At 40.2% G+C, this 23,390-nt stretch overlaps 1 protein-coding gene across 2 annotated transcripts in view; it reads left to right on the forward strand.

The window, feature by feature from the left end:
• adgra3 (adhesion G protein-coupled receptor A3) overlaps nt 1–23,390 on the forward strand; it is a 106,038-nt gene that overhangs the window by 72,777 nt on the left and 9,871 nt on the right. For both annotated transcript variants that reach the window (XM_078400611.1, XM_078400621.1), the window contains exons 7-14: nt 8,454–8,667; nt 9,667–9,831; nt 14,320–14,518; nt 15,800–15,949; nt 17,216–17,377; nt 17,992–18,204; nt 20,398–20,605; nt 21,934–22,142. In XM_078400611.1, coding sequence (XP_078256737.1) covers nt 8,454–8,667; nt 9,667–9,831; nt 14,320–14,518; nt 15,800–15,949; nt 17,216–17,377; nt 17,992–18,204; nt 20,398–20,605; nt 21,934–22,142 — 1,520 coding nt within the window. The remainder of the gene's footprint in view (nt 1–8,453; nt 8,668–9,666; nt 9,832–14,319; nt 14,519–15,799; nt 15,950–17,215; nt 17,378–17,991; nt 18,205–20,397; nt 20,606–21,933; nt 22,143–23,390) is intronic.

The following is a 23,390-nucleotide window of genomic DNA, read 5'->3' on the forward strand; positions in this document are numbered from 1 at the left end:
TGAAAGCATCCAACGAACTGGCCTCCACTGCCTTCTGAGGCAGAGAATTCCACACCTTCACCACCCTCTGACTGAAAAAGTTCTTCCTCATCTCCGTTCTAAATGGCCTACCCCTTATTCTCAAACTGTGGCCCCTTGTTCTGGACTCCCCTAACATTGGGAACATGTTATCTGCCTCTAATGTGTCCAATCCCCTAATTATCTTATATGTTTCAATAAGATCCCCCCTCATCCTTCTAAATTTCAGTGTATACAAGCCCAATCGCTCCAGCCTTTCAACATACGACAGTCCCGCCATTCCGGGAATTAACCTAGTGAACCTACGCTGCACGCCCTCCATAGCAAGAATATCCTTCCTCAAATTTGGAGACCAAAACTGCACACAGTACTCCAGGTGCGGTCTCACCAGGGCCCGGTACAACTGTAGAAGGACCTCTTTGCTCCTATACTCAACTCCTCTTGTTACGAAGGCCAACATTCCATTGGCTTTCTTCACTGCCTGCTGTACCTGCATGCTTCCTTTCATTGACTGATGCACTAGGACACCCAGATCTCGTTGAACTCCCCCTCCTCCTAACTTGACACCATTCAGATAATAATCTGTCTTTCTATTCTTACTTCCAAAGTGAATAACCTCACACTTATCTACATTAAACTGCATCTGCCATGTATCCGCCCACTCACACAACCTGTCCAAGTCACCCTGCAGCCTTATTGCATCTTCCTCACAATTCACACTACCCCCCAACTTAGTATCATCTGCAAATTTGCTAATGGTACTTTTAATCCCTTCGTCTAAGTCATTAATGTATATCGTAAATAGCTGGGGTCCCAGCACCGAACCTTGCGGTACCCCACTGGTCACTGCCTGCCATTCCGAAAGGGACCCATTTATCCCCACTCTTTGCTTTCTGTCTGTCAACCAATTTTCTATCCATGTCAGTACCCTACCCCCAATACCATGTGCCCTAATTTTGCCCACTAATCTCCTATGTGGGACCTTGTCGAAGGCTTTCTGAAAGTCGAGGTACACCACATCCACTGACTCTCCCTTGTCAATTTTCCTAGTTACATCCTCAAAAAATTCCAGTAGATTTGTCAAGCATGATTTCCCCTTCGTAAATCCATGCTGACTCGGAATGATCCCGTTACTGCTATCCAAATGCTCAGCAATTTCGTCTTTTATAATTGACTCCAGCATCTTCCCCACCACTGATGTCAGACTAACTGGTCTATAATTCCCCGTTTTCTCTCTCCCTCCTTTCTTAAAAAGTGGGATAACATTTGCTATCCTCCAATCCACAGGAACTGATCCTGAATCTATAGAACATTGAAAAATGATCTCCAATGCTTCCACTATTTCTAGAGCCACCTCCTTAAGTACTCTGGGATGCAGACCATCAGGCCCTGGGGATTTATCAGCCTTCAGTCCCATCAGTCTACCCAAAACCATTTCCTGCCTAATGTGGATTTCCTTCAGTTCCTCCATCACCCTAGGTTCTCCGGCCCCTAGAACATTTGGGAGATTGTGTGTATCTTCCTCAGTGAAGACAGATCCAAAGTAACGGTTTAACTCGTCTGCCATTTCTTTGTTCCCCATAATAAATTCCCCTGCTTCTGTCTTCAAGGGACCCACATTTGCCTTGACTATTTTTTTCCTCTTCACGTACCTAAAAAAACTTTTGCTATCCTCCTTTATATTATTGGCTAGTTTACCCTCGTACCTCATCTTTTCTCCCCGTATTGCCTTTTTAGTTAACTTTTGTTGCTCTTTAAAAGAGTCCCAATCCTCTGTCTTCCCACTCTTCTTTGCTATGTTATACTTCCTCTCCTTAATTTTTATGCTGTCCCTGACTTCCCTCGTCAGCCACAGGTGTCTCTTACTCCCCTTAGAGTCTTTCCACCTCTTTGGAATAAATTGATCCTGCAACCTCTGCATTATTCCCAGGAATACCTGCCATTGCTGTTCTACCGTCTTCCCTGCTAGGGCCTCCTTCCAATCAATTTTGGCCAGCTCCCGCCTCATGCCTCTGTAATCCCCTTTGCTATAATGTAATACCGACACTTCCGATTTTCCCTTCTGCCTTTCCATTTGCAGAGTAAAACTTATCATGTTGTGATCACTGCCTCCTAATGGCTCTTTTACCTCTAGTCCCCTTATCAGATCAGGATCATTACACAACACTAAATCCAGAATTGCCTTCTCCCTGGTAGGCTCCAGTTTCCTGAGCAGGCAGCTGTGGAACATAAAACCCAACTACCTGATTAATTAAGCAAGACACCTTCAAATGTTTTTGAGTGGTATCAGCTCTGTGAGGATGTGAGGATGTAACTAGTACAGTGGATAAGGGAGAACCAGTCGATGTGTTATATCTGGACTTTCAGAAGGCCTTCGACAAGGTCCCACATAGGAGATTGGTGTACAAACTTAAAGCACACGGTATTGAGGGTTCAGTGTTGAGGTGGATAGAAAATTGGTTGGCGGACAGGAAGCAAAGAGTAGGAATAAACGGGTCCTTTTCGGAATGGCAGGCAGTGACTAGTGGGGTACCGCAAGGCTCAGTGCTGGAACCCAGTTATTTACAGTGTATATTAATGATTTGGACGAGGGAATTGAATGCAACATCTCTAAGTTGGGTGGCAGTGTTAGCTGCGAGGAGGATGCTAGGAGGCTGCAGAGTGACTTGGATAGATTAGGCGAGTGGGCAAATGCATGGCAGATGCAATATAATGTGGATAAATGTGAGGTTATCCACTTTGGCAGCAAGAACAGGAAAGCAGAGTATTACCTGAATGGTGACCGATTGGGAGAAGGGGAGATGCAACGTGACCTGGGTGTCATGGTGCACCAGTCATTGAAAGCAAGCATGCAGGTGCAGCAGGCAGTGAAGAAAGCGAATGGTATGTTGGCATTCATAGCAAGAGGATTTGAGTTTAGGAGCAGGGTGGTTCTGCTGCAGTTGTACAGGGCCTTGGTGAGACCGCACCTGGAGTATTGTGTGCAGTTTTGGTCTCCTAACCTGAGGAAAGACGTTCTTGCCTTAGAGGGAGTACAGAGAAGGTTCACCAGATTGATCCCTGGGATGGCGGGACTTTCATATGAGGAAAGACTGGATAGACTGGGCTTGTACTCGCTGGAATTTAGAAGACTGAGGGGGGATCTTATAGAAACATATAAAATTCTTAAGGGGTTGGAGAGGCTAGATGCGGGAAGATTGTTCCCGATGTTGGGGGAGTCCAGAACCAGGGGTCACAGCTTAAGGATAAGGGGGAAGTCTTTTAGGACCGAGATGAGAAAACATTTCTTCACACAGAGAGTGGTGAGTCTGTGGAATTCTCTGCCACAGAAGGTAGTTGAGGCCAGTTCATTGGCTATATTTAAGAGGGAGTTAGATGTGGCCCTTTTCGCTAAAGGGATCAGGGGGTATGGAGAGAAAGCAGGTACAGGCTACTGAGCTGGATGATCAGCCATGATCATATTGAATGGCGGTGCAGGCTCGAAGGGCCGAATGGCCTACTCCTGCACCTATTTTCTATGTTTCTATGTTTCTATAACAGGCCCTTTGGCCCAACTTGCCCACACCGGCCAACATATCCCAGCTACACTTGACCCACCTGCCCACGTTTGGCCCATATCCCTCTAAACCTGTCCTATCCATGTATCCGTCCAACTGTTTCTTAAACATTGGGATAGTCCCTGCCTCAACTATCTCCTCTGGCAGCTTGTTCCATACACCACCACCCTTTGTGTGAAAAAGTTACCGCTCAGATTCCTATTAAATCTTTTCCCCTTCATCTTAAACCCATGTCCTTCACCTACTCTGGGCAAGAGACGCTGTGCATCTTTCTGATAGCACATAAATAGAAAAGAGTCTCATATTATATTAGGTACCAAAATATATTAGGTACCATTAGGTACCAAAAATCCATGATACTCGAAATATTTAAAACAGTGCTGCAAAATGTGTCAGTTTACTGACTGCATTCTAATGATTTGACTTGGCAGCTGGTCTGGCCCACTCCTAAACTGCCCTTGTGCTACTTCTGTAATCACTGGTAATGTCTGCTGTCCAAAGGGACATTTTTTGATTGCCCTACGTCTGAACAATGGGTAAAGGATGCCCTGTAATTTATTTAGAACCAGCCAGGAAGAAATCTGTCCCCTTAAATCCTTATGTGCCTTGGGTGCTCAAAAAGCTGAATATGGTAACAATGGTTGTTATGCATTAAAAGAGAGAAAATAACTAAAGCTTTGGGATTTGGCAGAGATTCATGGCTGAGTCAAGGCCATCGAAGCTGGAGGGTAGATAACAGGCATTTATTAACCTTTATGGTTTATTACCCAGTGGGCAAAGGCAGGCTGTAAGTTCTCTAGTAAGAAGTAACACACTGTATAATCTTTGACAGATTGCAAATTATATTGAGCAAGAATATTGCTGAAGGTAAGCTTTAAAGAAATGTTAATATTTCTCAAGAGAAGCTCCATTTCAAGTGCAATCGTCATTCAATCTAAATGTCAAGACACTGTAGTCAGCAGTGTGGAACTATCTGCACCGCAGGGACAACAGCTGTCCTAGAAGGTGTTTTTCTGAGAAGTCCTCGGCCCAGAGGGGGAGAATGTAGAAAGCAGCAAAATAGCTGAAACTGCACAGCATTGATTTATCATTCTGTTCTCACCTTTGCTGTTGCATTCTTATCTAAGCAAAGGTTATGTGGAACATACATTGAATAGTACAGTTCACAATGTCTGTGCGTGCAGCGTAGGTTTACTAGGTTAATTCCCGGAATGGCGGGACTGTCATATGTTGAAAGACGAGCGACTAGGCTTGTATACACTGGAATTTAGAAGGATGAGAGAGGATCTTATCGAAACGTATAAGATTATTAAGGGGTTGGACACGTTTGAGGCGGGAAACATGTTCCCAATGTTGGGGCAGTCCAGAACAAGGGGCCACAGTTTAAGAATAAGGGGTAGGCCATTTAGAACGGAGATGAGGAAAAACGTTTTCAGTCAGAGTTGTGAATCTGTGGAATTCTCTGCCTCAGAAGGCAGTGGAGGCCAATTCTCTGAATGCATTCAAGAGAGAGCTAGATAGAGCTCTTAAGGATAGCGGAGTCAGGGGGTATGCGGAGAAGGCAGGAACGGGGTACTGATTGAGAATGATCAGCCATGATCACATTGAATGGCGGTGCTGGCTCGAAGGGCCGAATGGCCTACTCCTGCACCTATTGTCTATTGCTGAACATAATGTCAAGTTAAACTCATCTCATCTGCCTGCACATGATCCATATTCCATAATTTCTTGCACATTCATGTTTCTATATCTAATAAAAGCCACTTAAAAGCCATTATTGTATCTGCAAGGTTGTGGATGGAATTAATGACTGTCTGATTCCAATCAACACTTACAACTTATGTTTAACAAATACAAAAATTAACATTCAAACGAGAAATATAGAAACATAGAAAATAGGTGCAGGAGTAGACCATTCGGCCCTTCGAGACTATTCAATATGATCATGGTTGATCATCCAAAATCAGTACCCTGTTCTGGCTTTTTTCCCATATCCCTTGATTCCCTTAACCCTAAGAGCTAAATCTAACACTCTCTTGAAAACATCCAGTGAATTGGCCTCCATTGTCTTCTGTGGCAGAGAATTCCACAGATTCACAACTCTCTGGGTAAAAAAGATTTTCCTCATCTCAGTCCTAAATGGCCTACCCCGTATTCTTAAATTGTGACCCCTGGTTCTGGAATCCCCCAAAAATGGGAACATGTTTCCTGCATCTCCCCTGTCCAGTCCTCTAAGAATTTTATATGTTTCTATATCCCCTCTCATCCTTCTAAATTCCAGCAAATACAAGCCCTGTCAACCCATTCTTTCATCGTATGTCAGTCCCGCCATCCCGGGAATTAACCTGGTGAACCTACATTGCATTCCCTCAATAGCAATAATGTCCTTCCTCAAATTAGACCAAAATTGTACACAGTATTCCAGGTGTGGTCTCACCCTGGACAGCTGCAGTAGGACCTTCTTGCCCCTAAATTCAAATCCTCTTGCAATGAAGGCCAACATGCCATTAGCTATCTTCACTGCCTGCTGTACTTGCATGCTTACTTTCAGTGACAGTAATATATTGCGTTATTTTGATTGGCAACTGGTCAATTAACTGGCAGCTATCTAAAGCAACTGCCTCAGCTCCAGTGACCTAGGTTCAATCGTGATCTCTGGTGATGTCTGTGTGGAGTTTACAGATTCTCCCTGTAAAGGCATGTTTTCCTCCCATAACCCAAAGAGCTTCAGACCAGCAGGTTAGTCGGTCAATGTAAATTGCCCTGAACATGAGATGAGTGACAGTGTAGGTTGGGTGGAGGAGTAGGTGTGTGATTGGTAGGGTTGTGGAGAGAGCAAAATGGGAATAGTGTAAGATTAGTGTAAGTGGATGCTTGATGCTTTGCACAGACTTGGTAATCTGAAGGGTTTGTTTCTGTTTTGTATGACTCAATGGTCTAATGCATTGCTTAACCTGTAAGTACATGCAAATATTTTCATGGTAACTCCAGGGCACCAGTACAGGAAACTGATGTGATGACCTCTATATGTGATATTAACACAAATATATATATAGACCGATGAGCCAAAACATTACGAGCACTGACAGGTGAAGTGAATAACATTGATTATCTTGTTACAATGGCACCTGTCGAGGGGTAAGATATATTAGGCAGCAAGTGAACAATCAGTTCTTGAAGTTAATGTGTTGGATGCAGAGCAGAGTCAGAGCATCTCTGAAACAACAAGGCGTGTGGGGTGCTCCCGGTCAGCAGTCGTGAGTACCTACCGACAGTGGTCCGAGGAGGGACAAACCACAAACCGGTGACAGAGTTTTGGGCGCCCAAGGCTCATCGATGCACGAGGGCAACAAAGGCTATCCCGTCTGGTCCGAACCGACAGAAGGTCTACTGTGGTACAAGTCACAGAAAATCTTAATGGTGGTCACAGGAGGAATGTGTCACAATACACAGTGCATCGCACCCTGCTGCGTATGGGGCTGCGTCAGAGTGCCCATGTTGACCCCTGTCCACTGTCGAAAGCGCCTACATTGGGCACGCGAGCGTCGGAACTGGACCTTGGATCAGCAGAAGAAGGTCGCCTGGTCCGATGGGTCCCGTTTTCTTTTAGATCACGTTGGGAGCCGTGTACGTGTGCGCCGTTTACCTGGGGAAGTGATGGCACCAGGATGCACTGTGGGATGACGACAAGGCGGTGGAGGGAGTGTGATGCTCTAGGCAATGTTCTGCTGGGAAACCCTGGGTCCAGCCATTCATGTGGACGTCAAATTGACACGTGTCACCTACCTAAACATCGTTGCAGACCAGGTACACCCCTTCATGGCAATGGTATTCCCTGATGGCAGTGGCCTCTTTCAGCTGGATAATGTGCCCTGCCACACTGCACATATTGTTCGGGAATGGTTTGAGGAACATGATGAAGTGTTCATGGTGTTGCCCTGGCCTCCAAATTCTCCAGATCTCAATCCGATTGAGCATCTGTGGGAGGTGCTGGATCGACAAGTCCAATCCACGGCGATTCCACCTCGCAACTTACAGGCCTTGAAGGATCTGCTGCTAATGTTTTGGTGCCAGATACCATAGGACACCTTCAGGGGTCTTGCAGAGTCCATGCTTCGGCGGGTCTGCGCTGTTTTGGCGGCACACGGAGGACCAACAGCATATTAGGCAGGTGGTCATAATGTTTTGGCTCATCATTGTACAAATTAACACAAATTTGCCAACATCAAGAATACTTGGAGCCAAGTTTTTTTCAGCTTTCTATGATATTAATTTGTTTCTTTAATTGAAGGGTTATAAATATATAAATTTCAAATTGGTGATCTTGGAATACTTTGCATAATGTGGTTTAACTCGGTATTGTCAGGTTATCAGTCCTGCACTCTAAATTCATTTGCTAGATCAGGCAGATGTGTTGTTAGAACTTTTCATTTAGTGTATTATAAATATGTCATTACATTAAAACAGACAACCTGGTGCACTCAGGACTTCGGTGCTGGCCTCGTAGATTTTCCAGACCATCGGCCTCTATTGTATTATTAGCCCAAAACACTTAATTCACTTAATTCACTTTTGTTTTTGGATGTTACACAGTATTGTAATAAACCTTCCAATGAACACAGTGAGGTGTGAGACAAACATCTTGTGAGCCAGATGCTGATTCAGAATGATCATAAGGTCACAAGTGATAGGAGCAGAATTAGGCCATTCGACCCATTCAATCATGGCTGATCCATCTCCCCCTCCTAACCACATTCTCCTGACTTGTCCCCATAACCCTTCATAGCTTATTGCTGTTTCACTGTGTTAGATTCTATAAGCTAAATGAGTCTATAAGTTGTGGACTAATTTTTTTAACTAACTTTAATTGTGTTACAGATGCTCCTCTTGAGCTGCCATCCTTTCAGTTGAGTCCTTCCCATCGTCAGGTGGTGTTTGAGGGGGACAGTCTCCCTTTCCAGTGCATTGCTTCTTACATTGATCAGGACATGCAAGTCCTCTGGTATCAGGATGGAAAGATGGTGGAAACTAATGAATCCCAAGGAATTTATGTTGAAAAAAATATGGTTCATAATTGTTCCTTTATTGTAAGGTAATACGACAACTTACATAATTGATAGCTTGCAATTAAAAGTTTAAAAAAATATTTCAAGAGTGTTTTGCATTGCACTCATTGATTAGTTCTTCAGAACATTTAATTCTTTGCAAAGAACACATATCTTTTGGTTTTATGGAGATCAGATAAAAAACATTTTTTAAAGCTTTCTTTTAAAAATATTTTAGGGCAACTAACTTGCAACATGTAAAACAAAAACACAATGGGAATTTTAAATTCAATTAATTAAATAAATTTAGAATAAACATTTGCTCAAATCCAAGCAATTCAAGACTATTACAAAAGGACAATAAACGCTGGCTCTGCCAGAGGTCGATCCTTGAAAGAATTGAAGAAGAAACATTTTCACACCGTACTTGGTGCGGTTGCTGTATTGTTCATAAATCTTCTGATATTTGATGAAAAGAAACTAACTTCATAAATGCATAAGGTAGACACAAAATGCTGGAGTAACTCTCCGAGATGCTGCCTGACCCGCTGAGTTACTCCAGTATTTTGTGTCTACCTTCAATTTGAACCAGTATCTGCAGTTATTTTCCTACTCTTAAATACATAAGATTTTTTGAAACCTAGCAATATATATTATTTCTTGTCCGTAAAGTTGTCTTTTTAAATGAAGATGATTATGGTCAGTGCAAGTTTATACTAGTACTGCAGAATTTAAGTGTGTAACACCAGATTTTCAGAAATATGCATATTTGGCTTGGATTCTAACGGTTTTGACCTGTCTAAGTTATACTCTTTACTTGGTGAGTTTAACATTCAAAAATACTGTTTTGCATATGACAGCCTTGAAAGCACAGAACCATTACAAAAATTAGTCAGTATCGTGAAAGTTTAAACTCTCTACCGTCTATTGAATGTTACATGCCTGCAGTTAATACAAAATGTTGTTTATAGAACTGCTGTTTTATTCAAATGAGCATTCTTTCCAGTGTTTCTGTTGAATGGTAATGGAACTGTTTCTAAATGCAGTACACTAACTATTTCAAATATCCAAATGGATTCGTCTGGAAACTGGGAATGCCATGTCCAAACGAAACGTGGAAACAACACAAAACAAGTCAATGTCGTCGTCTTGGAAAGCTCAGCTAAGTACTGCCCTCCAGAAATGGTGATGAATAATAAAGGGGATTTCAGGTAAACTTGCATTCATTTACAAAAGGCTCGCATAAGGTTTCATCACTGTGATTACATCCTTTAATTAATAGAAGTAAAATGCTTTCTCTAAAATTATACATAATCATCAGTGTGATGAACTAGCTCATAATTATTGACAGAATTTCCTAGTAATAGTTTCTTGCACACTTATCCGCTACACTCATTCTTTCTTTTGCATGGAATCCTTGCAGAGGCAATCTTGATACTTATTACTGTGTTATTGATACTGTGCAAGGACTTGGCATTAAAATGTGGTCCTTGTATAAGCTCCACCTACAAAAATGCTGAAAAATCTTTAATAATCAGTTGGTTTAGCAAGATATAACATATAACATATAACAACTACAGCATGGAAACAGGCCTGTCCGGCCCTACCAGTCCACGCCGACCATTCTCCCTGACCTAGTCTCATCTACCTGCACTCAGACCATAACCCTCCAATCCCCTCCTATCCATATACCTATCCAATTTACTCTTAAATAATAAAATCGAGCCAGCCTCCACCACTTCCACCGGAAGCCCATTCCATACAGCCACAACCCTCTGAGTAAAGAAGTTCCCCCTCATGTTACCCCTAAACCTTTGTCCCTCAATTCTGAAGCTATGTCCCCTTGTTGGAATCTTCCCCACTCTCAAAGGGCAAAGCCTACCCACGTCAACTCTGTCCGTCCCTCTCAAAATTTTAAAAACCTCTATCAAGTCCCCCCTCAACCTTCTACGCTCCAAAGAATAAAGACCCAACCTGTTCAACCTCTCTCTGTAGCCTAAGTGCTGAAACCCAGGCAACATTCTAGTAAATCTCCTCTGTACCCTCTCCATTTTGTCGACATCCTTCCTATAATTTGGCGACCAGAACTGCACACCATACTCCAGATTTGGCCTCACCAATGCCCTGTACAATTTCAACATTACATCCCAACTTCTATACTCGATGCTCTGATTTATAAAGGCAAGCATACCAAACGCCTTCTTCACCACCCTATCCACATGAGATTCCACCTTCAGGGAACAATGCACAGTTATTCCCAGATCCCTCTGTTCCACTGCATTCCTCAATTCCCTACCATTTACCCTGTACGTCCTATTTTGATTTGTCCTACCAAAATGCAGCACCTCACACTTATCAGCATTAAACTCCATCTGCCATCTTTCAGCCCAAGTCTCTCTGTAGACTTTGAAAATCTACCTCACTATCAACTACTCCACCTATCTTAGTATCATCTGCATATTTACTAATCCAATTTGCCACACCATCATCCAGATCATTAATGTAAATGACAAACAACAGTGGACCCAACACAGATCCTTGGGGCACTCCACTAGACACTGGCCTCCAACCTGACATACAATTGTCAACCGTTACCCTCTGGTATCTCCCATTCAGCCATTGTTGAATCCATCTTGCAACCTCACTATTAATACCCAACGATTTAACCTTCTTAATCAACCTTCCATGTGGAACCTTGTCAAATGCCTTACTGAAGTCCATATAGACAACATCCACAGCCTTGCCCTTATCAATTTCCCTGGTAACCTCTTCAAAAAATTCAAGAAGATTAGTCAAACATGACCTTCCAGGCACAAATCCATGTTGACTGTTTCTAATCAGGCCTTGATTATCCAAATAATTATATATATTGTCCCTAAGTATCTTTTCCATTAATTTTCCCACCACAGACGTCAAACTAATAGGTCTATAATTGCTAGGTTTACTTTTAGAACCTTTTTTAAACAAAGGCACAACATGCGCAATGCGCCAATCTTCCGGCACCATCCCTGTTTCTAATGACGTTTGAAATATTTCCGTCATAGCCCCTGCTATTTCTGCACTAACTTCCCTCAATGTCCTAGGGAATATCCTATCAGGACCTGGAGACTTATCCACTTTTATATTCTTCAAAAGTGTCCATACCTCCTCTTCTTTAATCCTCCTAATTTCCATCACTACTCTACTTGTTTTGCTTACCTCACATAATTCAATATCCTTCTCCTCGGTAAATACCGAAGAAAAGAAATTGTTTAATATCTCCCCCATTTCTTCCGGCTCAGCACATAGCTGTCCACTCTGACTCTCTAATGGACCAATTTTATCCCTCACTATCCTTTTGCTATTGACATATCTGTAGAACCCCTTGGGGTTTACTTTTACATTACTTGCCAAAGCAGCCTCATATCTTTTTTTCGCTTTTCTAATTTCCTTTTTAAGATTCCTTTTACATTCTTTATATTCCTCAAGAACCTCATTTACTCCCTGCCGCTTATATTTATTGTATATCTCCCTCTTTTTCCGAACCAAGTGTCCAATTTCCCTGGAAAACCATGGCTCTTTCAAATTATTATTCTTTCCTTTCCACCGAACAGGGACATAAAGACTCTGTACTCTCAAAATTTCACCTTTAAATATCCTCCATTTCTCTATTATATCCTTTTCATAAAACAACAATTTCCATTTCACTCCTTTTAAATCCTTTCTCATCTCCTCAAAATTAGCCTTTCTCCAATCCAAAATCTCAACCCTTGGTCCAGATTTGACCTTCTCCATAATGATATTGAAACTAATGGCATTATGATCACTAGACCCAAAGTGCTCCTCAACACATACCTCCGTCACCTGACCCATCTCATTTCCTAACAGGAGGTCCAACACTGCCCCTTCTCTGGTAGGCACCTCTACGTATTGCTGCAAAAAACTATCCTGCACACATTTTACAAACTCCAAACCATCCAGCCCTTTAACAGAACAGAAGCTTTGAATGTTACTAATGTATTCAGAAGCATTCATAGATTTATTCAAAATTGATCAAACATTTCCACTTTTGAAGATATCTCAAACATGAAAATAAATGAATATATAATTGGATTGAATTATCTGCAAGTTATTTTGTGTTAGGTTTATTAAGTCTAAGATGGCTTTTCTTCTGAGCACCTAGTTATTAATAATTACTAATTTTCCAAACATTGATAGTGGCATTAAAGAAGATGGAGAAACAATGCTCTGATTGTAATGGTGTAATACTCTTTGGTTACCAAACCTTTTTGTTTAGCTTACAATTGGGATTGATACATGTCTCCAGAGTTTAGAGATGAGAGGGCAGCAAATTTTGGCTGTGTTCAGCACAAGGTTAAAGTAGGGGAATTGCAGAACTTGTATTAATTACATGGAAATGGTTAAAGCAGGGGTGGAGGAGAAGTTGTGCTGAGGCCAGTGGGCGTATTGGTACAGGAAAGAATTTTAAATTTGAGTTGATAGACTGAGGAGCCAGTAAAGGTGAGTGAGCAGAGCAGTAACGGATAAAAAGGCTTGGGGGCTGTCAGTCGGCTGCAGAGCTGAGGGTGAACTCAGATTTACAGAGGGTAGTTGATGGATTTCATGGAATAGGTTGCTAATGTTGCAAAGTGGTATCTCCTCAAAATCACAAGCAATGCAACATATAAGTTGCTAAAAACATTTACTTATGCACTTAATTATCTTGAGTCGCTGTGTACTACAGTTGTTTGGGTCCAATTAGGATAACTCGCTTATGTAGAAAAACTTTGGGGGAACATGGTGCTGCATAAAATTAAGGAAAGGACATTTGGGAACTGGTAAAGAGGGAAGAAACCAATCAAAATTCCCAACCAGCCTCAAGGTGTGAGATTCTGCTCCTGTTAACATATTTTAGCCAGTATTTTGTAAGCAATAGCCGCACTTTTGAGCATCATTCTCTGCACACAGACCACAACAATCTGGAGCAGGAACGTTCCACTATTTTAAATGGTCTCCTCGACCAATTCACTGTATCGCTTAGATTTTTTATTGAAAATTAGAAATATAACATTTGTCCTTTTGCAATGTAGTATTCTTAGAATCTCGTGCATTCCTTTTTGTTGCTTTTATCGCAGGTTTTTCCCCTTTCGACAAAAATAAAAATTCAAATTATTTTATATGATAGTTTTCCAATTCATCATCTGTTACATAATTTCTGAAGCAGGGATGAAAATAATCCCGTTTGAAGAGATTACGATTTGTTTGGTGCATGTGATGAGCTCCACAATACTTAAAACTGTGATACTTTGTATTTTAGATCGTAAAACTGCATTAGTGCAACTTGTCTTTATATTTTTCTCAGTTGCAGACACTAGAATGCCTTTAAAAAAATATATGCTACAGTACCTTACCATTACATAGGGGGAGGGATATGGATCCTTTGCAGACAACAGAGATTAGTTTTACTTGACATGATGTACAGCAGGGACATTGTGGCCTGGAGGGGCTGTTCCTGTGCTGTACTGTTTTACATACTGAACTTTTTTTCTCACCGTAGGAGCTTTCAATACACATGCAACACTGTCATTGATCGGCTAGATTTGGAATAGCTACCTTCTCTCAAAGAGTTGAATTTGTTCATTAATATGGTGTGGACATTATGCTGTATTTCTGATTTAAGCCCAATGAATAGATTTAATGAAATAATATTCTGTGTTCAGGTGGCCTCGTACACTGGCTGGCATTACTGCCTACCTGCTCTGTACCCGATACTCTGCAAGCACTGGTATTTACCCCGGTGGCTCTCAGGATGAGAAGGCTTGGCGCAAATGTGATCGAGGTGGCTTTTGGTCCGATGACAACTATTCTCGATGTCAGTATGCAAATGATGTTACACGGGTTCTTTACATGTTTAACCAGGTACACAGTGAGTCCTTTTGTCTTAGACAACATATCACAAGCTGTATAAATATTCAAGCTTAAACATATGTTGCAAATTGACTTTAATAATAATAGTAATCAGGCAGGTGCTTGTACTGCTATAGCAAGGCACTGTCCGATAGTTATACCTTTGTTGGTGAAGAGCAGTTTATTTCTGCAAAGCATCACTTATTCTGCAGATTGCAGTTTGTTGGTCACTTTGACTCTGCACGTACTCTTCATGCCTTCAATACCAAAGTTTGGCAGCTTAGTTATCGCACTGGGACTTGACCCCGCATCCAGACTACAAACCAATACAACAATTACTTGTATTTCTGTACCCCCTTTTAACATGTTAAAATATTCCAAGCAGCTTCATTGAAGCATTATCGTGCTGATTTTGACAATAAATTATGTCAGGAGGTAGTGTGGTACTTGTCTAAAATCTGGTTTACTTTTGATTATTTGAGCAAATTTCAGAGTTTAGACCCTCAACAGCTGTACGGATGGGAGAGATAGGGATGAAATCATGGTAAAAGAATATTTGTAAAGGAGACTGAAGGCAAGACTTTTATATTTCTAACTTAATTGGAGAATATATTTTTTTGTTCTTCAGCCAAGTAGATATTTCAGGCAAACAAACACTGGAAGGGTCAACAAAGGAGTTGGCAAGATTCCTTTCAACACTGTTTTGGGTGATTTTGTCAGAAGAATCATATTTAGATAGATATGCTTCAAAATTTGCAGATAAAAGTAGACACAAGGAATTCCACATGCTGAAATCTTGCATAATTCAGCGGATGAGGCAGTGTCTCTGGTTGTGGATGTAAAGGTTTTAGGTGTTCTGATTAATGCTGATAATAGGGATATTTTGACTTTTGGATGAATCATCATCCTCCTTCTAGTACATTTGAATTAATATATGTGTGGCCCTTTTGGTCACTTCAGAATGGCAACTTGCTGAAGCAATAACCACCAAAAATTTCAATTACCGTTGCAAGATCAGCAGTTACATTCTAGCAGCATAATCAATGCAAATGCATATTTTACAATGCACAACACATTGTGAAATGAAGCGCAATGAATTTGAGACCTGTCCTCTTGAAGTATTTTTGCCTGTACTCAATTCACAGCATGTCTCCCTTTTCCCTGGGTGAAAGAATATAAAAGAGCGATGGCTTTTTATAGCACACTCTTAGCAATTGCTTTGTCCATCTGCTGCAAGAAGGTAACTGGCTTGCCATTTTACATCTGCATTTACCTTTTATTTTAATTAAACAGATGCCTTTGAACCTTACAAATGCTGTGGCAACAGCACAACAACTCCTGGCTTATACAGTGGAAGCAGCAAACTTTTCAGATAAGATGGATGTCATTTTTGTGGCTGAAATGATTGAAAAGTTTGGCAAGTTTGCAGAGAAATACAAGGAGGTGGGATGCTTTTTAATGATTTCATTATATAATATACCTATGAATATTTAAATATATTAAAATTAGAAAAAAATGGATAAGCTTATGCAGAAAAGTGATAGGATGTTTAGCCCACGAATGGATTACATTTTAACAAGGGTTACTTTACACAATGGTCTTAATTAAGAATGTCAGATTGATGAATGAAGGATTATTTTGCTCCTAACTGCTGCACACTAGCGTGCTAATGAACACATCTTCCCAAACCTATTTTTATACTTTTTGTCCTAGGTCTCTCTAATAGAAATGGAATTCCTCGCTAACTTTGGGATGCCGTATCCCATATTGTATAATCCAGCAATTAGTTTGGTTTTCTCTGAGATTTCTGATCATCTACTTCTCAGACAAATACATTTCATCTTTAAAAAAAATGCTCATTAGGAAATTAAGGGGTATGATCTGCAGAAGAGCAAACTGCATGATTGAAAATTAACTATTATTTAACTAATATTAACAGAATTTTGAAATTGTTTAAGGAATTTGACTGAACAAAAGACAAATATAATGGTACATATACCAATCTATATTTCTTTATAAACAACATGTTTGAAGAATTATATAAATTATATTCGATTTCTGGCTTGCAGTTGTCAAAATTGTTCAGTCTGATTGTCATCCAGTTTGATGTCAACACTATTCCTTAATGCCCACAGATACATTACAGATAGCTCACTAGTATATGAGCTGATGCAAGCCAGTTGCAAATTCACTACTGTAACAGCACAACTGAATAGTTAGGAAGGCAGGAAATGTTGTTTATGTATTTAAGTTGTTTGTCATTTGTCTCAGCTGGAGATTAATTAAATGTCCTTGCTCGTCCAGCAACTATCAGACAACCGTTTTGTTGCTCATGGATTTACATTGCTTAAAGAAAAATGACATTCTTTGGAAAGTTTAATGTTTTGCTTGGTTAAGACCAAACAGTGATATGGTGAAAGAAATTAATGTAATCTGTAAACTATCATAAAGATTGTATTTCATTTCGTGGCACTAGAACTATTACAAAAGTTCAGGTCTTGTCTTGGCATCCAATTTGTCAAAGGAAATGCAACCATACTGTGAGTATTTTGTACAGAGTTATTTAAAACAAAAATAAATTGTTTGTATTTTGTGCTAGTTCTTTACTTTTGTCACAGATGTGGCTGCAATAGTTTATACTGTTCAATCGCCTGGAGACATGTTTCTGTTAAGGGATTACATTTGAAAAATAATGTTTATTCCTTTTAGCTTGGAGATGTCATGGTGGATATTGCGAGTAACATCATGTTAGCAGATGAACATGTCCTCTGGATGGCACAATGGGAAGCTAAAGCCTGCACTCGAATTGTTCAGTGCTTACAACGGATTGCTATTTACAGGCTAGCCAGTGGAGCTCAAGTTTATTCCACAGTAAGAATGGTGTCCGTAAAATATTCTGCAGCTATTGTGTTTTCTGTGTCTGTTAAACAAGTCTACAAAAATCGTCCTTGTCTGAGTTGTAAACAACAGCCATCTTGCCATGCTTAGCCATCTAATTTTATTATAAATTAAAGCATACCATGTCACCCCTCTTTATATCACCCACACCTGATAAAGGTGTTGATTATTTATAAATGTGTGCTATAACATGCTTTCACAAGTTTTAGGAATAGAATAAGGCCATTCGGTCCATCAAGTCTACTCAATCCATTCAATCATGGCTGATCTCTGCCTCCTAATCCAATTTTCCTGCCTTCTGCCCATAACCTTTAACACCGGTTTTAATCAAGAATTTGTGTATCTCTGCCTTAAAAATATCCACTGACGGCCTCCACAGCCCTCTGCGCCAATGAGTTCCACAGATTAACCACCCTCTGACTAAAGAGGTTCCTCCTCACCTCCTTTCCAAAAGAGCGCCCTTTAATTCTGAGGTATGACCTCTGGTTCTAGACTCTCTCACCAGTGGAAACATCCTTTCCACATCCATTCTATTCATTATTCTGTATTTCATTATTTTGTACTTCTGATGGTTATTTTTCTTGCAGTATTCTCCAAACATTGCAATGGAAGCTTCTGTGGTGAAAGCCAATGGCTTCACTGGATTAACCTGCACCGTGTTCCAGAAAGTCACCATGGCAGATCGATCAGGACAAGCTGACTTTGGGCGAAGAGATCCTGATGGCAACCTAGATAAACAGTTCAGTTTTAAGTGCAGCCCAGGCAATATCAGCAACACGCTTTCTAGTTTTGTAATCAAGGTAAGCAGGCAATTAGGGATACGTGCAATCCACGCACGTTATTATTTTATATTATGCTTTATATTTGCTCTGATAATATTTGCTCAGTGACTTATATTCAAGAAGTGGTTTTGCAAGGAAAGGTAAATTAACACTGAAACTAGAAGGTATGTTTGGAAGGAAGGCCCGTGGATATTGGCAAAAAATTTAGCTAACATTATTGAATTGCCAGTAATTACTGGCAAAAGACATTTGGAGTTTATCTTTTCAAAGTCATTTAAGACTTTTTTAAACCTTGCTGCTTTGTATTTTTAACAAAATATTGCAATACATTCAAGGAGCAAGGAAAGAGATCTGGCAGGGGGTAGGAAGCTGAGTTGGTGCCTTTCAGAGTTTTCACAATTTTTACTATATTCTTCTATACAATAATGCAGTAAAATTCTTTATTATAAATCATACTTAAATTATAGTTAATTGGAACTATGTTATTAATTTCACAAATGCTATAGATTCTTGTTAAGGTAAACTAGAACATTACCAACATATTTGTGTGTCTTGGGCAGCTCTTGGGAGCTAATTGCCAAGACATTCCTGCATTCCACAGCCAAGAAGAGGGTAGTTTTAATTATAGCAGAAGAATATTGCAATGGCCAGCACCGACATTACTTGCTCCTTTCTCTGAATATTTATTCAAAAGTGCGAAAGCATGAAATTTGGATAATTTGTTTTTTATAGACCAATTATCCGGTGGCTTAATCAAGCAGGCCAACTATTTGTAATAGGAAAGTCCTGCACTGAACTTAGATAGTGGGAACTTGTACCAGGTAGGTACAGTTTGGGGAATGGCATCGAGGCAGAATGTAACGTAGGTTATACACCACTGCTGTAGGAGGTTGTGTAGTAGAATGGCCATATATATTCGTTAAAAGGAACTAACAAATAGTTCTATCCCACAGGGATTTGTGATCTCCTTATCACGACTTTGAAAAAGCAGAGAACTGTGTGTGCTGTGAATGTACTTCAAAACTTCCAAAAAGGAGGGCAATTCAATACCTTCGTACAAAAGATGAGAAAAATGTGAAATTATCTCACATGAATTAGTCGATTTTGGTTAATCAATTTTATTAAAGCATATGGAGCCAATGCAGGTGTACGAGGGCAAAGATTTGGTACACTTCGGAATAAAATGTCTTGACAGTTTGGGTTAGAATATGTTTATTTGCCGTTTTCAAGCATGCTGTAAGAGTTTGAAGTGAATTGCATTCTTAAAGTGGTCCAAATCTGAGGTAATTTGGGTCCACTGGAAACTAACAACAATAATGTGTAACAGTGATCAAAGCGGTCTTTAAGAAGCTGACATCATTCCATACAAGTGACTACCCTTTCACTTCCATAAATTTATTGTCTAAATCAATATAAATCAAACGTATGAGAAAAAACACCACAGACTTTTTGGAAAGTGCAAAACCTCGAATTATAGAAGTTTTGACATGCAATCTATCATTCCACTGATTTAACAGTGATTAGTACTAGGTAATAATAGTTGCAGGACAAATTTGTGCTTATTTTAGAAATTCCAATCATTCAAATTGCTTTTTGACTTCAATCAACCCTTCTGATTAAAATAAATTTAAAACATTGTGAAATGAGTAAGTTGTGCCTCTGAATTGTTTTTCTGCCTCTTCAATTGTTCCTGAAGACAGACTCAAATTTTCTAGATTACTGCTGAGCAGTTTAATTTTGTACAGTCTGAATCCTGTGTCAGTGGAACTCATTAAATGGATATCTTTGGCCTGAAAAAATGTTCAAACATACTTCTGCAAAATAAAGATGTTGGTACTTTGAGCGTGTTGAATTGATAGGGATGGCAGACCAACATTGGATAACTGATCGCCCTTGTGTGATGGTTAAATATTTTCCTAAAATTGCTGTGATCATTCTTCCACTTCATTGTACTTCGTAGGGCTTTATTGCCTATAAAGGATTTTGGATCATGCAAAGGGTGTAAAATGTGGAATGTAAATCCAAGTATTTTTGTTTATTTTCACTGCAGTATCTTGTGATATTCTCAAAGATGATACTCAGACAGAATTTAAATTAACCAAGTTCTTTTTAAATCATTGTGTTTGTGTCTCTTTACTCTTTTTGGCAAATGACAAATCATAATCGTTTCTATGTGAAGCTTCTAAAACTATGTATTTGAATACTCCATAGAATACCGTAGCAGAGGCATCTATTCAATTGCCACCATCCTTGTTTTCCCAAAATCCTGTATCAACTCAAATGGAAGATGCAGTCTACAAATTGCAGCTTATTGCTTTTCGGAATGGCAAACTTTTTCCAAGCACGGGGAATTCTACAAATTTGGCAGATGATGGAAAGAGACGGACTGTGGCCTCTCCAGTCATCTATACTAAGATAGGTAGGGAGGTACCCAAATTTCATTTCTGATTTCTGTTTATTGATAAATACTTTTCAGCAGTTATGAAGAACATGAAAAATGAAAATGTGGAGTATAGAGTGTTGGAGGGGTGATTTATTTATTTCATTGCATTATTGGTATTATAATTTTTAAAAATCATCCTCGCCATAGATACCTTGTAGATTTTTTTAAAAACCATGATTTTTGAATTGAAAATTCACAATGGCAAATGTTAACTAACAGTGGAGGGGACCTGACCCTTGATTAAACACAGAAGTTGACTCCCTCCTGGGAGTTTCTTGGCAGGACAAAATCACCAACGAATCTCCTCTCTCCAACCAACATGCCTAGCTTCCCTGCTGTCCTCAAGCAGAAGCGCCTCCGCTGGCTTGGACATATACACAGGATGGACAATGGGCGTATCCCCAAAGACGTACTTTATGGGGAGGTTGCCAATGCTCGAAGACCAAGAGGAAGACCAAAGCTCCGCTACAAGGACACAATTAAAAGGAATGTGACAAGTTTCAATATCGACACTGACAACTGGGAAGAGGCTGCAAAGGACCGTGGCAGGTGGAGGAAGGACCCCGAAGCGGGCATGAAACATCACGACAACATCTGGTCCAAGACCCTGGAGCACAGACGGAGCACAATATGGTCAAAGACAGCGGGCATGGACTCCCTGGAACAACGACCAGTGACGACCTCACCTGTGGAAACTGGAAGGCTCGGCTTGTCACGGATAGGCCTCGTCAGTCACACAAGGAAATGTAACCACAGATGAAAAATCCCCCATTTCGCCAAACAACTTCACTGTACAGTTGCAATATTAGTAAACATGCCAGTGGGTTCCAAGCAGATATTTTGAAGAAATCCTAAATAATTTTAGAGGTGGTTTGTTGTTCCCAAAGTGAGAACTATTTTAATGAAATCAATAAATGGATGAGGAGAAAAGGAAACCAGTACTTTTGTTTTGATTTTCACCCTCGGTAAGCAGTAATTTCTAGCTCTCCCCCCACCTCCCCTTGCAGCACTTCAATAAGTCCCAGCCATTAAAAATAGACACAATTGAAATGTCAGTTAGTGCATTATGAAATGTTGATTTTTACCAGGTAGATCGAGCTCATCATTTGTACAATTCCAATTATAATTTTGTCCTGAATCCAAAGAGAAAAGATAATGTATCTGTATCCCAGACTACACAATCTTACTGTGGAAGAATGGCGTTAGTAAATCCAAAAGTAAGAAAAATCAATACACCTTTTAGATATCCAAATTTATCCTCTTGGATATGCAGCTGCTAATTTATCTTTGCTTTCCTTTAAAAGATGACAACAGTCTATATACTCTCAGTCAACCTATCACTGTTACGCTGCGTCGTATTGCACATGGAGTGGATGCTATTGCTGCCTACTGGGACTTCAACCTTCTGAATGGTTACGGAGGATGGATTTCTGATGGCTGCCAGATTATCACATCGGATGAAAATGTCACCACAATGCAATGTTATACTTTGAATAACTATGCAGTGTTGATGGTAAATTCTTGATATTGCATGTTAATGCATAGAAAGTTTTTATTTCTTTAGTTCCTTTTAAGCTGTCAATAAATAATGCTATACATCCCCCAACTGATGATCTTGAAAGCAATTCTAAAGGGCCTGTCCCACTTAGGCAATTTATTAGGCGACTGTCAAAGTCGTAGCAGATCGCCAAAATTTTCTTTTACCCTACGACAATGACCATGACAATGCCGAGTCAGGTCAAGATTACACCGTCTTCGGAAACATTGCGAAATTCCCACGCTGTTAATGCTTCTCCGGCGTCCTAATTTTCGCTGAAATCACTGAAAAGTCAGTAATTACTTGAGAGTTTTCAAATATAACATCTTGCCCGGGTTACTTGAAAACCAAGCTTCACAGTAACAAGGCATAAACTGGATTGACTTCCAGTTTACTAATAGCAGTATTAAGAAATTTAATTTTAAAAGTGGTTAAATGGATTTTTGTGTGGAGTGTGGGCATTCTTTGAAAATATACAGGAAATGCATATCTGGTTTCTGGGGTGCATATCTGGGTTGGGAGCCTACTTTAAATGTAATCGCTGATGGCCATAAACATCGCGAAAATTCCCACGCTTACCTGACCGTCAAACTGTCGCCTCCAATCTACCTGTCAAATGTCCTGACGGTAAATAAATTGGTTAAACACAAGTATTTTATGGTATCTTCAAATGACTTTACTTAATTTAGTATTACGTGCTTCTAAATGCATCTAAGACAACCTAGCAAACCTGGGGACAGCATGTGACAGCACCCGCAATAAGCAACGATACCTGGCGACAAGCCAACTGTTGCCGAGAAATTTCATACCGGTTGATTTCTCAGCGACGCACCAAGATTCACTACGATTCTTTGAAGACTCCTCACGATCATGCCCATTACACCCCAGCGAACTGTCGGTGACAGCCTAGTCGCCGGCAGTCGCCTTAAAATCACCTAAGTGGGACAGGCCCTTAAGTAACTCATTGCAGCCACAGACTGGATGTCAATGACTTCACAATTGTAAAACTCTGAATAGTCTATTCTCCTTCCTAATGCATGCAACAGCATATCCAAATTCCATATTATCCTTTCATTACTACAAGCGGCCCAGCGTAATGGCTATTCAGGTAATGGAAAATCACCCTCAAAGAATTCACAAATCACTGCCTAAAAATTGAGAAATTGAATAAAATCTGCTCACTAATTTTGTGAGAAAAAAATAAACACTTGTTTTTCAATAGTT

The sequence above is a fragment of the Rhinoraja longicauda genome, chromosome 1, assembly GCF_053455715.1.
Source record: "Rhinoraja longicauda isolate Sanriku21f chromosome 1, sRhiLon1.1, whole genome shotgun sequence".
NCBI classification, from domain to species: Eukaryota; Metazoa; Chordata; class Chondrichthyes; order Rajiformes; family Arhynchobatidae; genus Rhinoraja; species Rhinoraja longicauda.